This window comes from Pongo abelii, chromosome 3, assembly GCF_028885655.2.
Source record: "Pongo abelii isolate AG06213 chromosome 3, NHGRI_mPonAbe1-v2.0_pri, whole genome shotgun sequence".
Classification (NCBI taxonomy): Eukaryota; Metazoa; Chordata; class Mammalia; order Primates; family Hominidae; genus Pongo; species Pongo abelii.
This window is the reverse complement of record NC_071988.2, coordinates 14999285-15015996: the sequence shown is the minus strand read 5'-3', so window position 1 is coordinate 15015996 and position 16712 is coordinate 14999285. Positions and strand designations below refer to the sequence as shown.

The window sequence follows — 16712 nt, the reverse complement described above, 5'->3', positions numbered from 1 at the left end:
CAGTGGTGCTATCAAGGCTCACTGCCAGCTCCACCTCTCGGTTTCATGCCATTCTCCTGCCTCAGCCTCCCGAGTAGCTGGAACTACAGGTGCCCGCCACCACGCGCGGCTAATTTTTTGTATTTTTAGTAGAGACGGGGTTTCACCATGTTAGCCAGGATGGTCTCGATCTCCTGCCCTCGTGATCTGCCCACCTCGGCCTCCCAAAATGCTGGGATTACAGGCGTGAGCCACCGCACCCGGCCGAGTATGTGAATTTTAATACATTTTGTCCAGAGAGAGAAATAGCGCAGCACTGGGTACACCACTTCATGGCTGTATATTAGCTATTCTGATCAAATGGTCTACTCTGCTTCTATTTATAGTATGTTTGTTTTATTAAGATAAAGACTAAAGAGTTCTCGGCCAGGCATGGTGGCTCACGCCTGTAATCTCAGCACTTTGGGATGCTGAGGTGGGTGGATCACCTGAGGTCAGGAATTCAAGACCAGCCTGGCCAACATGGTGAAATGCCGTTTCTACTAGAAATGCCGTTTGCACTAAAAATACAAAACTAGCCAGGCAGTGGTGGCGCCTGTAGTCCTAACTACTCGGGAGGCTGAGACGGGAGAATCATTTTAACCCAGAAGGTGGCAGTTGCAGTGAGCCGAGACAGTGCCACTGCGCTCCAGCCTGGGCAACAGAGCAAGACTCTGTCTCAAAAAAAAAAAAGTTCTCAAAAAAAGTAATTTTAATAATTTTGATTGATGCTACCCATCAACAAATATAATAAATTGATTTATTCCAATTATACTGTTATTTTTTAGTTATAAGTTGGAAATCAACCAGAAAAATAATGTTATGAAAAATTTCAAAAATATATTCAACAGAATATTAATTTTATTATATTAGTATGTATATTAGTGTAAAACTGATTTTTCAAAAATACTTCCTAATGTCTTCTAGGTTTTGGATACACCCTACTTACTAAATGAAGACTGGGAATACTATCTCTCTGGGAAGCTATTTAATAAATCAAAAATGAAGCTCACTTTTGAACAAGTTTACAGGTATCAATATTTGCATTATACATTTTGCTATTTAAAATGTCCTTTTTCCGGAATTAGAATTTTGCATTTGAAGTGTTTTTAAATCTTAATTATATGACTTTCCTGTTTCAGAAATAAGCTGTCCTGTAGTATTTTAAAGACACAGTAGAAATTAGATCAAAAATATATTCCTTCTACTGAAAGCCTTTGAGGCCTTGGAATGGTGATGTTTTAAGGTCTCGCTCTCCAATAATCTCTGGAACTCACTAGTTAAGGTGAACCTACGATGCACTAATGGGACCCCATGAGAGATCTTGTTCAAAAACCACATTGCTCTAAGTAAAAGCCATCCAGCAAGAATAGTGAGCAGGTGATTCAGTGATTTGGATCACTGATAGGAGGAAGGCAATGCAGTTGGAGAGCTGTCTGCTGTCAGGCCTCCTGGGTTCTGACCCCGGCCCCTCCTGGAGGCTCTGTGCCCTGCGCAATTCCACATCTTCTCTGTTCCATGGGGGTCATGGCCATAGGAATCTGACCCTAAGGTTGTTTTAGGGTTAAGTAAGATACATGAGATTCGAACGGTGCCTGACACATCATTTGGACTTGATAAACAATACCTGTTCTTAATATCGTTCATCTAGGCTGGCCACAGTGGCTCATGCCTGTAATCCCAGCACTTTGGGAGGCCGAGGCAGGTGGATCACCTGAGGTCAGGAGTTCGAGACCAGACTGACCAATATGGTGAAACCCCATCTCTACTAAAAATGAAATACAAAAATGAGCCGGTCGTGGTGGCATGCGCCTGTAGACTCAGCTACTCAGAAGGCTGAGACGAGAGAATTGCTTGAACCCAGGAGGCGCAGGTGGCAGTGAGCTGAGATCGTGCCACTGCACTCCAGCCTGGGCAAAAGAGTGAGACTTTCTCTCAGGAAAAAAGAAAACAAAAAAACTGTATATATACATATATATATATATATATATATATATATAACAACTCCTGACCTCAGGTGATGTATATATATGTTTCATTGAAATGCATTTCTCTTAGCTCACTGTGTAGTGTCTGCTTTTGCCCAGTGGTGAAATGGGCTCCTAGTCTGATGGCTGGTAGTCTTAGGTGTCTGATCTTAGGTGTGAACCCATGGGCAGCTCTCTGCTATGAGCCATAGGGAAGGGAGTCACTTTAAGAGTGTTTGAAATCAATTCACAGGATGCTTTTTAAACACTGGTGACACTTACTTCTCCCACTGTGAGACCGAAGGGCCGAAGTATGTGTGTGTTAACATGGTGTGTTCGTAATGAATGAAACCAAAAATACACAGGGCGATAGTGACTCACATTGAGAGCAGAACACTTCATAAGTCATAGACACAGAAGCCCTTCCATGCCCTGCATGTGAACCACCATTCTTAGTGTTCTTTTTACTCTCTCTGAGTTCCTTTATGCAATTTTAAGCAAGTATTGACTCTATGCCTAGCATTATTATATAGCTTAGTAGTATTAGCCATCATTTGATATTCAAGGGACTTCTTAAGCATTTTGTGAATTTGTTATATTTTTAGGTATTGCAAGGTTCTTTTTGTACTTTTAAAAAACATTTTGAAATATGCACACTTTTAATTAATCAATGGTCATTATTTCCTCTAGCCAAACCACGCAAGTTATTTTAAAACAAATATAGCTGTGTCATTACTAAGTATTTATTTATGTATTTATTTATTTTCTGCGATGGAGTCTCGCTCTATCACCCGGGCTGGAGTGTAATGGCACCATCTCAGCTCGTTGCAACCTCTGCCTCCTGGGTTCAAGCGATTCTCCTGCCTCAGCCTCCTGAGTAGCTGGGATTACAGGGGTCTGTCACCACGCCTGGCTAATTTTTGTATTTTTAGTAGAGATGAGGTTTCACCATGTTGGTCAGGCTGGTCTCGAACTCTTGACCTCAGGTGATCCACCCGCCTCAGCCTCCCAAAGTGTTGGAATTACAGGCGTGAGCCCCAAGCCTGGCCATTACTGTTTATTTCTATTACCTAATAAATATTATGCTAAGTGGTAATAGTGGTAATTTAACAAAATTCTAAGAGCCAGCACCTGCATGGTGCTTTCTGTATGCCAAGACTGATGGAAACACCTCAGATGTATAAACTTCTTTAATATCCACAACACTCTGTGAGCTAGGTACCATACTAACTACTTTTATTATTTTATGAGCACCTGGTGTAACGGGAGCTAAGTACCATACTAACAACTGCTTTTATTATTATATGAGCACCTGTGGTAACGGTATACCCAAGATATTATACAAAATTGAATTAGACTCTGGTCCTACTGTCAAGGAAAACCTGGTAGGGAGTTAGATCTGTAAAGAAGTGTTCTAGAATACAGTGATACTTACAGGTGATAGAAATGTATTAAGGCTACTCTAGAAGCCCCAAGGAGGCTGTCTTATGCAGTGTGGGAATGGAGGGATTAGGAAGGACTTCCTGAGGGAAATGGCACCTAAGCTCATCTTAGTAGGTTAGTGGGGATTGGCTGGGCCAAGAAGGAAAAAGGTACCGAGGCTGAGGGACACAGACAAAGGCAGGGAGGTAGGGGCAGTAGGCTACTCTTTGGGAGCTTTGGGAGCCACTACCACTTTGGGGCCAAATACAAAGTTAAAGGACAGAGAAAAGTCCTCGTTTCCATTATTCAGCCCATGGCAGTGAAAACTGAGCTTCTGGAGCCCTGAGACAACACTCAGAATGAACTTATAAATGTTACTTGTAGGCTTTGTCTTCTAAATCTTTCTTAAATCTTCTTCTTCCTCTTCCTCTTCTTCTTCCTCTTCCTCTTCTTCTTCTTCTTCTCCTCCTCCTCCCCCGCCTTCTTCTTCTCCTCCTCCTCCTCCTCCTCCTCCTCCTCCTCATTCTCCTCCCCCTCCTCCTTTTTCTTCTTCTTTTTCTCCTTCTTCTTCTTCTTCCCCTCTCTCTCTCTCTCTGTCTCCTTCCAACCGGTCTCCTTGTTCCCATTCCATCCTCCAAACCTCCGAGCATGATGTGATGTGACCCAACCACATGTGTCACTTCCTACCTAAGTTTCTCCATTGCCTCTGGCAGAGGCAGCTAAGTGTCCAGTGCCCATCCCCCATACTCAGGGTAGACATTGATAGTCAACTGAGGTCTTCTGCTTAGCCCAGGGAGCCTCAGGCTCCTTCTGGACAGCGTGCTCTAGGCATACATTAGCAATCCATTGGCTTTTCTCTGCACAATTAAACCCGTTCACCACTCCTAGGCTGAGAGGACAAAGCCAAGTGTCTCAGCCTGGCATGCTAGCTCCTTGTGATTCTGGCTCCTGCAGAGCCCTCCAGTTTTACCTCTGGTTGTTCATGCATCAGGCTCTAAGTTCCAACAACACCAACGCGCTTGTTCTCTGGAGGGAAGGATTACACCTCCTAGGGATGTGGGAAAGTTGCTTCTTCCAGGCATCCCTCAGGCCTAGAGGGCCCTGGCTGCTGTGGCAAGGAAGAGATGCCACATTCCTGGATGCCGCCATTTTTGTGGCAGGAATACACATCCAATGAGGCCTACCCTTCTTAGCTCAGTCAAGTCTAAAAAAGTCAAATTTTCCTATTTTAGAGATATGATTGAGGCATGGTGCGGTGAGGCCATTTCACCCAGGGGGCTGACTTAGGTTACAGCCAAACTGTGCTGACCATCAAGATGTCTGCGTCTCCTCCCTATCTCTGTCCTCACCATGAGGATATACGTCTAAGAGTATATTTAGTCAGTGCAGCTCGGCCCTGGAAATACAGAGGAGAAATGTTCTTGGCAGGAGCTTCATAGAATCATTTAATGAAGTTCATAATCTACTCTGCAGTGTATCTCTTTCTAGCAAGTATTGTTTTTCTTTTTAATGAGAATTTATTTCTTCCCAATCTGTAAACTTGTGGTCCACAGCAGAACTAGAGCATGTAGGAGACAGATGGAAAGATATATTTATCAATCCTATTGCATCTCTTCCAAGAACAGGACTGTTAGTAAAGCAAGGCAAGAAGTCAGAAGTGGTGGGTGCTGGGGGATTTGTGTGGCCACTGGGGACACCCAGCCCCACTTCTGTCTTCACAGATTAAACAAGGAGAAACAGTGAGCTTTTCTCCTCATCTTCAGCGGTGAACAGAGGTAGCTGCAACAGCTTTTCTAGGTCCTAATTTCTCTGTTCATTCCCACAGTGACTGCAAAAAAAATAGAGGCACTTACGGCACTCTTCACCTGCAGAACAGCTTCAATATCAGTGAACGTCTCAACATTAATGAGGTAATTAGAACTCGTCATGGAATTGGAATAACACATTCCTTCACCAAATCTAGGTGTCTTTCTTTCTTTTCTGGAAATTGAGATGAAATTTGCATAAGATAAAATTAACTATTTAAAAGTGACGTTTGGTATATTTACATGGCTGTGTAACCTTCACCTCTGGTTCCAAAACGTTTTCTCACTGCCCGACCAGTTGTCTTTCTTGTGGTTTGAGTTTTTCTAGTGGATTATGCAAGAGCCTCTAGAGGGGCCTCACTATGGACACTTCACAGGGAAAGATGTCATTTTGCTGAGTATAGGCGTTTTTGTGGGAACAATCCCTACTTGTTCCTCAGGAAGGCTCTCACTCCAAGACCAGCCTCTCTTTCTGCCAGTCCCTGAAATTGGGCACTCAGTGTGGAGGAGCATGGTCCACACCGTCCTCCTTCCTTACGATTCACACGGTGGCCCCAGGACTCCAGTGTGAACTAAAGCAAAGGACGGAAGCCGACAGAACCTCCTCTTTTCTTTTGCCAGAGACCACACCCCAGTCTTGGGTCTTAAGATTTGGAGGAAAGGCCATTCCAGAGCACACTGGCCTGAAGAAAGAGCAAGAGTTTCAGCTGCCCAGGCTTAGGGTGCCGTTAACCTAGACCAACCCCACTCCCCGTACCTGGAGGCCTCTTCTGACTTTCTGCCAGAAAGAATCTAGAGCGTCATCTCTCTTTTGGGTTTCCAGAATGAGAACAGAAACAAAGTGATCCCAAGGGAAGGGGCTATTCCCAAGCCCCCACAGCTTGCTCACTGCTGCTGGAGTTACCATGAGGCCATGATGGCTTGACTGTGAAAAGCTGTATTTGAAAGCTGTATATGAAATGTTTATTATCTTCCCTAAATAGTCCACACATATACATTAAACAGACATTATTTTGTAACCAAACCCTAAATAGATGCCCATCATGCTGTGGGTCACTTCTCTGTGTGCTGTGGTGGGTAGCAGTTGGAGAAATTGCCTGGGACATGCAGGCACTCCATGCTGCTGGAAACTGCTATTAGTACAACCCTGAATCAACGACCACATTTCCATAATCTTTGCCCAAGTAACTAAACACTGTTCCCCAAATGATATCTCCCATTTCTTCCTACTCCCAGCTCTTGTGTGTACTGGTCCCTTCCCTGGAATACCAGCCTACCCTGTCCCTTTCAGCTTCTCTGTTTGTCAAAGCTGGAGGCTTAGAAGCCATGGGACCCATAGAGAAAGAGATGGGAAAGGAACGGGATGGGAAGTACCAGGAAGAGATGCCAGTCAAGTGCTTGCACATTTTTTTTGTCTTTTGTGGTTTGATTGTTCTTTATTTTTTATTTATTTTTTAAATTTATGTTTAAATTTTTTTTTAAAATAGATACAAAGTCTCTTTACGTTGCCCTGGCTGGTTTTGAACTCCTGAGCTCAAGCGATCCTCCCACCTCAGCCTCCCAAAGTGCTAGGATTGCAGGCATGAGCCACCACATCCAGCTTTTATTGCTCTTTTAAAGCATTTGGTTTGTGACATTCTTGGAGAATAAGGGACTGATTTGTAACTTTCTTTTTTTGCAGCATACTGGAAGCATAAGCAGTGAATTGGAAAGTCTGCAGGTAAATCTCAATATCTTTCTGTTGGGTGCAGCAGGAAGAAAAAACCTTGAGGATTTTGCTGCTTGTGGAATAGACAGAATGAATTATGACAGCTACTTGGCTCAGGTATGACGCATGTGTTCATGCTTGATCCTTTAGGAGAAATTAAGGCATCAGATGTGTATTTCTGTTTTGCTTTTGATTTTTTATTAAGATGAGATTCACATAATGTAAGACTAATCATTTTAAAGTGAGCAATTCAGTGGCATTTAGTACATTCACAGTGTTGTACAACTACCTCTGTAGTTCCTGTAGTTCCAAAACATTTTCATCACCCTAAAGCAAACCCCAAAGCAGTTGCCCCCATTTCCTTCTCCCCAAACCCTTGGCAACCACCCATCTGTGGTCTCTTTTTTTTTTTTTTTTTTTTTTTTTTTTTGAGACGGAGTCTCGCTCTGTCACCAGGCTGGAGTGCAGTGGTGCAATCTCGGCTCATTGCAACCTCCACCTCCTGGGTTCAAGTGATTCTCCTGCCTCAGCCTCCCGAGTAGCTGAGACTACAGGCTCCCGCCACCGCACCCAGCTAACTTTTTTTGTATTTTAGTAGAGACAGGGTTTCACCATGTTGGCCAGGGTAGTCTCGATCCCTTGACCTCGTGATCCGTCCACCTCGGCCTCCCAAAGTGCTGGGATTACAGGCGTGAGCCTCCATGCCCGGCCCATCTGTGGTCTCTTTAGATGGATTTACCTAGTCTGGGTATTAAAAAAAAAAAATAACCTTTTGTGTCTGGCTTCTTTCACTGAGCATGTTTTTTTGTTCATCCATGTTATAACATTATCAGCACTTCATTCCTTTTCATAGTTGAAAATATGATTGAATAAAAATATGGCTTTATATGTATAAATAAGAATGCAAATGTTGCCACCTGTTTAAGAGTTTCTGACCTCACATGATTACTTTATGGTTATGAATCCATGTTTAATCTGTTGCCTACTAGATGTTGTGTTAAGGCTCAAAGATCCCATAAACATAAGACAATTTTTTTCACTTCTATTGTAGACTGGTAAATCCCCCGCAGGAGTGAATCTTTTATCATTTGCATATGATCTAGAAGCAAAAGCAAATAGTTTGGTGAGTTCGAATCGTCCGGTTAAATACTGTAGTAGTTGTAGATGTCAAATGTCAGTACCATTCTTAGGGAAGCTGCTGAAGAGGTTCCTCATGCTATGAGTAATCCCTTGTTCATAAACACCTCTCTTGTGCGTGTCATTACGTTTCTGTCCACAGCCATTGCCATGTGGCTTAAACCTCTCTGAGCCTTGAATGTTGCCAGGATGGTGTCAGGCTGATGCAGGGCAGGTGAAACCTGCTTTATTGAGGCAGTGGCAGGGTTACAGCTCAGAGATTGCTCTTCTGGAGCGGGGCTACCCCATAGGCAGTGTGCAGAAAGTAGCAGCCTAGGGACAGTTTTGTAGTCTTATTTATAACCAAAAGTGGTTATATGGAATGCTAATTAAGTGGTGGGTTGTTCAGAAATAGCTAGAAAATGAGTGGTAACTTCCCAGTGTCGCCATGGCAATGGTTAGCTGTCATGGCGCTGGTGGGCATGCCTTATGGTGATGGACAGGGAAAGGTGCTTTGGGCTCCTCTTTCTGGTTTCCGCCAGTCTTCGATCTGGTCCAGAGTCCCACCTGCCTTCTATCTCAAGATGACTGCAGCCTTCCACCCTCTGCCCTGAGTGCGGGCACCCTCACTACTTTAGCTCTGGATCTGTTTCCACCCCTGTTAACCCCTCCACTTCTAAACACACCAACCCATGCACACAGGTTGTTTTCCTGCCGTGTAGGGAATAGTACCTGGGGCTGTGGGAGGAAGATTTCATGTGTTGCTTTGAATTACCAATAGTAAGTGATGAGGGAAGGCAGAGGTACCACCCCAGCCCCATAAGCTTCCCCTTTCAACTCCTCTGCTGGTTGGTGACTACTTGGCCTTAACTGGCCCCATCCAAGAAGCAGCACGCCATGGTGACAAGGAACCTGGGCTCTTGAAGAAGACCTGGGTCTAAGTCTTGACTTGGGATAGGAGCTCAGGCAAGTTATTTCTCCCTTCTGCCTTAGTTTTCTCATCTGTAAAATGGGGTAATGGTATCTACCTTATAGGATTGTTATTCATTAATGAATTAAACACTCATTGAGTGTGGGTTAAATAACAATTTCTCCATGGATCCTTGGTTTTCTCACCTGTAAAATGGGAAACTGAGAGTGGCTGTATCATGGTGAGGTGGAGAGAACACAGCCTCTGGCACTCAGGAAGGGCTCTTGGGTGTGGGTTATTGCTGAGAGTCCATGGTTCTGTGCTTTGAAGGAGGGTGTCTTGGCACTGTCCCTCACACCAGCCCCCATGCCCACTCACAGCCATCATTGCACAACGAGGGCTGCGTGCTTATGTCATGGCAGCCCTCCTGGCTACACAGGGCCCCTGAGGATAGCGAGAGTGCTTTGAGTCTGGAAAGATGGTATTAATCTTTGTTTTTTATTCTTTTTGTAGCCCCCAGGAAATTTGAGGAACTCCCTGAAAAGAGATGCACAAACTATTAAAACGATTCACCAGCAACGAGTCCTTCCTATAGAACAATCACTGGTAACGGTCAACAACGTATTGTATTTCACTGTGACCTGAGCAAAATCTACTGCAGCTAGTTGGCTTTCATTTAGCCTCACGAAACATGCTTATCCCTCATAGGTCCCAGCTGACTGGCCTCAGCCCCAGAAGTTGAGCTGGCCTTTAGACAAAATAATTGCACCTCCCTCTTCTGCTTATTCCCTTACGTTTTTCATTTGAGTGTGAATAGTTAGATAAAATCTGTGGCTGTCTCTTCCACCTTGCTGTCGTTTCCATTGCTGTGAGCAGGCCCTCCTATGCCCCGCATTTAGCGACAATGCTGTGGACTCACTTGATTCTTTTTCTCCGAGCTTTGTCTAGAAATATGTGAAGGTGAGGTTAAGTGCTTCTCTGTGTAGATCCACTTAGCCCTGTCTGCTGTCTCGATGGGCGTTGCTTCGTCTCTCCTCTCTTCCATCCTTTCCATTTGCTTCTCACCACCTTCTGGCTTCTTTTCTTAATGCAATAAAGGCAGTTTCTAACAAAGAAAGAATGTGGGCTTTGGAGTTAGACAGACCTGGTTTTAAATTCTGCTTCTGGCTCTCCAAACTATTGTAGCTTCTCAGTTTCCTCATCTAAAAATGGTTCTTACCTGTTCATGGAAATGAAGGACCTGACCTCAGAGGATCTCAGTAAAGAGGAGGAATTATTATATTATGCTTGTGTGTGGGCCGTATTTGTAGCCATCAAGGAGAGAGCTGTGTGGAAACTGGGTTACTGAATCAGCTTGCTCAGGTTTGGACAAGCAAGTAAATCCACTTAGCTCCAACATCCAAACATCCGAACATCCCAACCACTAAACTTTCCAGAACTAGTTTCCAATACTCTTTTTTTCTCTCTTGATTTCCTAATTTATTAGATTATTCACAAAGTCCTGTCACTGAATTTTCGTAATTTGTGTCCAGTGCTATTTACAATTTTCTGTAACTGGTTTATGCCTAACACAAATTTGTTAACATTTTAAGCTGGTTTTGCATTTTTTTAAATGCTTTTTTTCCAAGTACACAGGACCCTTTGGCCTTTTCAGAGCTCGGGCAACCTGTCCACAAATAGGCAAAGTGCTTCCTACCTGTGACCTATGATCTAAACCAGGGGTTGGCAAACTAGGGACCCTGCAAACTACAGCCTGCAGGCTAAATTCAGCCCACCACCAGTTTCGGTAAATAAAGTTTTATTGGAATATGGCTACACCCACTCATTTGCAAACTCTCTGTGGCTACTTTTGACTACAAGGGCAAAAAGAGTAGTTGGGACGATGGCAGATAAAACCTAAAGTGTTTACTCTGGCCTTTTACAGATAAAGTTTGCCAACCTCCAGTCTAAACCATTCAGGTTAACCACTCCTGTGGGGCAGGCTCTGTTTTAAATAATGCCTTCCATTTTGATCAAACCTAATTCAAAGGAATTTCTTGGATGTCTCACATGTGATTTGCTGTTCTTCACAGCTTTAGGATATGTATCCAATTTTTTTCTTCAGGTTTTCTTACACCAGAGGCATAGAAGGTACATATTGTTCATTGTGTTGGTTATTTTTTCTAGAATGAAACCATTACAGTGTAAAGACAGATTAGATGGCTGTCTTGTGGGAAAGGAGGACACAAGGTATGTGATCTTGCTGCTTCATGTAATAATTTTGGAAATATTATCTATGTTTTTTGCCAGAGCACTCTGTACCAAAGTGTCAAGATACTTCAACGCACAGGGAATGGATTGTTGGTAAGGATTTACTTTGTTTTCTGTCATGGGGTTTTGTTATAAAATACCACACAAAGAATGCTAGAAATGTGGATTTTTGTAGGTACTTTAAGTTAAAAAAAAAAAAGCCTCAGTTATCTACCTATTTTAAATAGCAAATTGGGTTTTCCTACTATTTCATTTCTACAAGTACTTCTCTAAGTGCAGACCTCATCTTAGCAGGCTATTAGATACATAGGTGAAATCTATGTTTTGATGTGTAGGATGCAAGCTTAGAAGGTACATTGGTCCCTTTCACAGAGATAGTGCTGCCTAACACACAATCCCAAACCTCAGTGCCTTCTAAGTATAAATGTTCATTTTCCCTGCTGGTTTGACAGCAGGCTTCTCTACACATCTTCCCATTGAGAGACCCGGCCTCAAGGAGCAGCTCCTGTCTGGGGCACCTCATGTCCTCATAGTGGAGGATAGGAGTTCAGGGGATGAGTGGAGGCACAGGTTGTCCTTTAAGCTCAGAATGGGCACCCTGCCCCTTCACCAGCATTCCATTGGCCAAAGCAAGTCACATGGTCACACCCATCGTCATCTGGCTGGGGAAGTATATTCCACGCTCTGGGAAGCCATCCAAGGAGCATATCAATAATCCTGAACAGCTAATGCAATCTACCACAGGGGCCACGTGCGGGCTGCAAGCGTTCCCTCAGCAGACACAGAGCTGCAAGGCTGGGTTGTATTCATCTTGTATCCACAGTACCAACCGGCAACTCAGAAGATATTTTTTCATTGAACAGAATAGACTGTCCGTGAGAGGTTTTGGGTATCAGCCCCACGGGATAAAACTAAATGTTCCTCCTTCCACTTTTCTTAGTGAGACCAACATCATGGCTCAGCTCCTTTGAAGATGTTTAGATTTACTCTGCTCCAGGTCCCTCGCTATGCCTCTGATCACAGTTGCCATTTTATGGGTGTGTGTCTCATGCCAGGGGAACCTGGAAACACGCCAGTGACTACGTGCAGGTGCTTTGCTACCTCTGTGAACAGGGCGAGGGTGTGCAGTGGTGCAAGGCCTTTCATGAGGGGCCCAGCCAAGGGGGTTAGTTGGGGGCAGAAACTGGCCATTGACTCACTCGCCAGGCTCTGTGCCCTGAGGTCCCTGGGCAGAAAAGTCCCCATTTCCAATTTGCACCAAGCTGCCATGTGGGTTGGCAGAGGACTCGTCTTTGCTTGTGTGGTGGTGCAAAGACTATGGGCTTTGCGGTGGAAAAAAAAGTTCGGTGCAAATCCCAGCATTGTCGTATGCTTCCCCAGCATGGTGATCTTGAAGAGGCTGAGCTGCCTCATCTGTGAAGGGAACCTAGCAAACAGTACCTTCCTTCCTGCCTCGTTGTGAGTTTCCAGCAAGTCCAGCAAGGCCATTCCTATCAAGGACTAGCCCAGTGTCTGGGCTAGAGTAAATGCTCACTCTCAGCTCATCTCCTTCCCTGCCCTCAGGGGGCTGGGCGGGTTCTGTCTTCCTCTTAACTAGCAGGTCCAGGTCATGGTGTTGCGGAGCCAAGTTACAGTACTTGAATCAATATGCAAATTGTCTAATTAAATCTTTCTGTGACTTGATACCCTGATAACTGTGGCTGTGTCTTTCAGGAGAGAGTAACTAGGATTCTAGCTTCTCTGGATTTTGCTCAGAACTTCATCACAAACAATACTTCCTCTGTTATTATTGAGGTGAGCCTTCTTTTTTAAAGTAAGCATGTCCATAAGTGGGCACTTGAATGTTACAGATTAAATATTTATAATGTTTAAGTATGCTGTCATCATTTTAATGCTTCTACTCATCTTTTGTTTCTTTCCAGGAAACTAAGAAGTATGGGAGAACAATAATAGGATATTTTGAACATTATCTGCAGTGGATCGAGTTCTCTGTAAGTAGTTTATCTTTTATGAATGTTAAGGGGGGTCAAGTTTTAGGATAGTCATTTTCTAGGGTAAAATCTGGAAGAAATAAAATTAAATTTCCCATAATTTGGTAGGAAGTAAGTGAAAGGACATTGATGTGCAGGACCAAGACTTCTGGGGCTTCCCACCAGGTCAGAGGACAGCCACCTCCTGGTCCCCTTTGCTCACCTTTGCCATATGCAGTTCTTCCATTTGCCTCCCACCCCCTTTTTCAGGTAACAAAGGGGCCAGATAACAAATTTGAACTAAAACACTATGCTGGGCACGATAACTTTTTAATTCTCTCAGAGTCCTGTAGGTTGGGTCTCACTGTTCCAAAACAAATGAGGAAACTGGAAACCAAGGCTCAGAGAGAATAAGGATCTTGCTTTAAAATATATACAATTGTCCCCCAGTATCCGTGGGTTATTTGCTCCAGGGTCCCCTGCAGATACCAAAATCCTTGGGTGCTCAAGTCCCTTATATAAAAGATATAGTTATTTGCACATAACCTATGCACAACCTCCTGTATGCTTTAAATCTCTCTAGATTACTTATAATACCTAATACAATGTATGTGCTATGTAAGTAGTTGGTACACTCTATTGGTTCGGGAACAATGATTTAAAAAAAGTCTGTACATGTTCAGTAAAGATGCAACTATCCATTGTTTTCTGAATATGTTTTAATCTATGATTGGTTGAATCCATGGATGCAGAATTCAGGGATATGGAGGGCCGACTGTAACTGTATATACAGAACTCATTCATGCACATCAGCCATCAGTTCCATGTCTTAGAGCAGTGGTCCTCAACCTTTTTGGCACCAGGGACTGGTTTAGTGGAAGACAGTTTTTCCACAGACCGGGGGTGGAGGTAGTTTCAGGATGATTCAAGGGCATTACATTTATAGTGTACTTTATTTCTATTATTAATAAATTGTAATATATAATGAAATAATTATGCAACTCACCATAGTGAAGAATCAGTGAGAGCCCTGTGCTTGTTTTCCTGCAACTAGATGGTCCTATCTGGGAGTGATGGGAGACAGTGACAGATCATCAGGCATTAGATTCTCATAAGGAGCACAATCTAGATTCCTCGCATGTGCAGTTCCACAATAGGGTTCATGCTCCTATGAGAATCTAATGCTGCTGCTGCTCTGACAGGAGGCGGAGCTCAGGCAGTAACATAAGGGATGAGGAGCAGCTATAAATATAGGTGAAGCTTTGCTTGCTCACCCGCCCACTCACTTCCTGCTGTGGAGCCCAGTTCCTAACAGGCCATGGACCGGTACTAGCTGGTATCCATCTGTGACCCGGGAGTTGGGGACCCCTGTCTTAGAGGACATGGAGATCCTTTTTGTGACACCAAGTCAGAAGTAAATGGCATGTCTCATTCCTGTGGATTTTTGTGGATGCGGCTCAAAGTTTCCCTGTGTTTCCACCCCGCTAGATCAGTGAGAAAGTGGCATCCTGCAAACCTGTGGCCACCGCTCTAGATACTGCTGTTGATGTCTTTCTGTGTAGCTACATTATCGACCCCCTGGTAAGATTTCATCTTTCAAAAGAAGACACAATGAATCCATCATCTTTGGTTGTTTTTCTGGATTATGATATACATTATAATATCTGTTTTCTGCTTCAGAGAATCTAAAACCTAAAATGTAACATTTTGATCAGTGTATTAAGATGCTAATAGACTAGAAAAGTCAAAGTTCTGGGCGGTTATCTTCTTCCCTCACTAGGATTATATTTATGAGTCAGGAGACCTGCAGGGAGAAAACTCCTATTAGTTCAGAATAATCGGAAAGACAGTCATGAGTGTGCAGATTTCTCATCTTCAAAAGAATACTCAGTACAACTACATATACAACCCCAAAGCTGCACCAAACTTCATTTGTCACTAAAAAGTCCTTGGAAATGTTACTATTGGGATGGTAAGTTCCACTTAATCAGGCTTAATCCTCAGCTCTGTTCCCTCCTCAACAGACGCTGACTCTCTCTGTGAGTGGATCCTCTCCCTCTGCTGAAAGCACCTCAGTGGCTTCCCGTTGCTATCTAAAGATCAGGATCCCTGATAGGTTATACTAGGCTCTGCATGGCAGAGCCTCCCCATTCCAGATCTCACTGTGTGCTCTCTGCCTGCCCGCCTTTCTTTCTGTGCTCCAGACATACTCATCTTCTTTCACTTCATCAAATACATCTCAATTTCCCCACCTTAGGGCCCACGCACATACCGTTTCTTCTGCCTGGATTGGAGATGGGCACAGCACACAGCGCTTTTCTCTTTCTCTTTCCTCTTCCCCTTCCCACCTACCGACTCCCCACTGTTAAGACCTAACTCCTCCAGGTCTGGTAACACAATGGTGGAGAACATGAACTCTGAATGAAAATTCCACTTCTACATTTTCAGAACTCTGTGACTTTGAAAAATTACTGAAATTTTCTGAGTTCCTTGCCTATATGGGGCTGTTTTGATGATTCAATGAGAAGTCACATGTGAAGCCCTTCACGCTGTTGGAACATCAGCACTCAATGAATATTCACTACTGTTGTTCCGCCTTCAGGTCTTAGCTCAAACATGTCTTTTTTCCAGGAAGCCTTTTCTGATCCCCCAAACCAGGCTGGGCTCCCTTTTCCTCGTTCCTGTAGAACTCTATGCTTTTCCTTTAGAGATGTTATTGCTGTTTCAATTACATATTTATATGTCCCTCCAGCACACTCTAGACTCTCCATTCCATGAGTCACCAGTGCATTCAAGGCTGTGTCCCTGTTGTCTGGCATAATACCTGGCACAGAGTATCACTGATGCATTGTCAGGTTCTCTGTCACAGTTCATCCCTATTGCCCTGTCTGTCCATCTCCCTGGTTCACTTGTCTATCTGTCTGCTGGAGGGTCTTTCATGCCTGAGTGAAAAGGATTCTGCCACCGACCCAACCACACAGACTCTAGGCCCTGCTTCCTGGATGCTTCCTTCCTCTTGCAACTACTTTTCTTGTCCTGTGCTTGGTGGCCCCTGCCGCCAGCTTTGGCTGAAGCCTTCATTAGGGGAGTCCAGAGCCAACCTGCCTGATTCTGAATTGACCTCTCTCTATGTCGAGCCTCCACCACCCACCCCATTCAGTCGAACCACATAGCCACCAGATGCCTCTCCACAGATCACCAGGGACAGAGGGGAGGCCTAGAGGCTGCTCAGGAAGATCATAGGCTGGAGCTGTATAGCAGGGGGTTTACATCGTAAGGAAGAGCTCTGGGCATCCATTTAGTCAATAAGATAGACTGTGGGCTAGCTAATATGTTTATTTTGTATCTCAATTGTCCCCAAAAGGATTGAGGCAGCTTCCAGAAAAAGGATAAGGTTGTTACAAAGTTGTAAAGCTTCTCAAGACAAGGTTGAAAACAGAAATCTAACAGAACATAGAGGGAAGGGGGAACAAATCGACAGGAAGTTAGGAGCCAAGAGATGGTGCCACTTCTGTAATTCTGAACTCAGCCAGGAGCAAAGCAGAA

At 44.0% G+C, this 16712-nt stretch overlaps 1 protein-coding gene and 1 long non-coding RNA gene across 38 annotated transcripts in view; one reads left to right on the top strand and one right to left on the bottom strand.

Moving 5' to 3' along the window:
- Positions 1 to 16712, bottom strand: part of LOC129058919 (uncharacterized) — a 61191-nt gene that overhangs the window by 21199 nt on the left and 23280 nt on the right. For 3 of the 5 annotated variants that reach the window (XR_008524362.2, XR_008524364.2, XR_008524363.2), the window contains exon 4: positions 9866 to 10051. This is a non-coding gene — a long non-coding RNA (uncharacterized LOC129058919). Of the gene's footprint in view, positions 1 to 9423; positions 10052 to 16712 lie in introns of those variants that run through there. The other 2 variants (XR_010139610.1, XR_008524361.2) reach the window with 1 other exon arrangement.
- Positions 1 to 16712, top strand: part of PROM1 (prominin 1) — a 111337-nt gene that overhangs the window by 82669 nt on the left and 11956 nt on the right. For all 33 annotated transcript variants that reach the window (XM_054553727.2, XM_054553745.2, XM_002814617.6 and 30 more), the window contains 9 exons: positions 946 to 1049; positions 5233 to 5317; positions 6894 to 7037; positions 7972 to 8043; positions 9460 to 9552; positions 11236 to 11289; positions 12910 to 12990; positions 13119 to 13187; positions 14655 to 14747. In XM_054553727.2, the coding sequence (XP_054409702.2) occupies positions 946 to 1049; positions 5233 to 5317; positions 6894 to 7037; positions 7972 to 8043; positions 9460 to 9552; positions 11236 to 11289; positions 12910 to 12990; positions 13119 to 13187; positions 14655 to 14747 (795 nt within the window). The remainder of the gene's footprint in view (positions 1 to 945; positions 1050 to 5232; positions 5318 to 6893; positions 7038 to 7971; positions 8044 to 9459; positions 9553 to 11235; positions 11290 to 12909; positions 12991 to 13118; positions 13188 to 14654; positions 14748 to 16712) is intronic.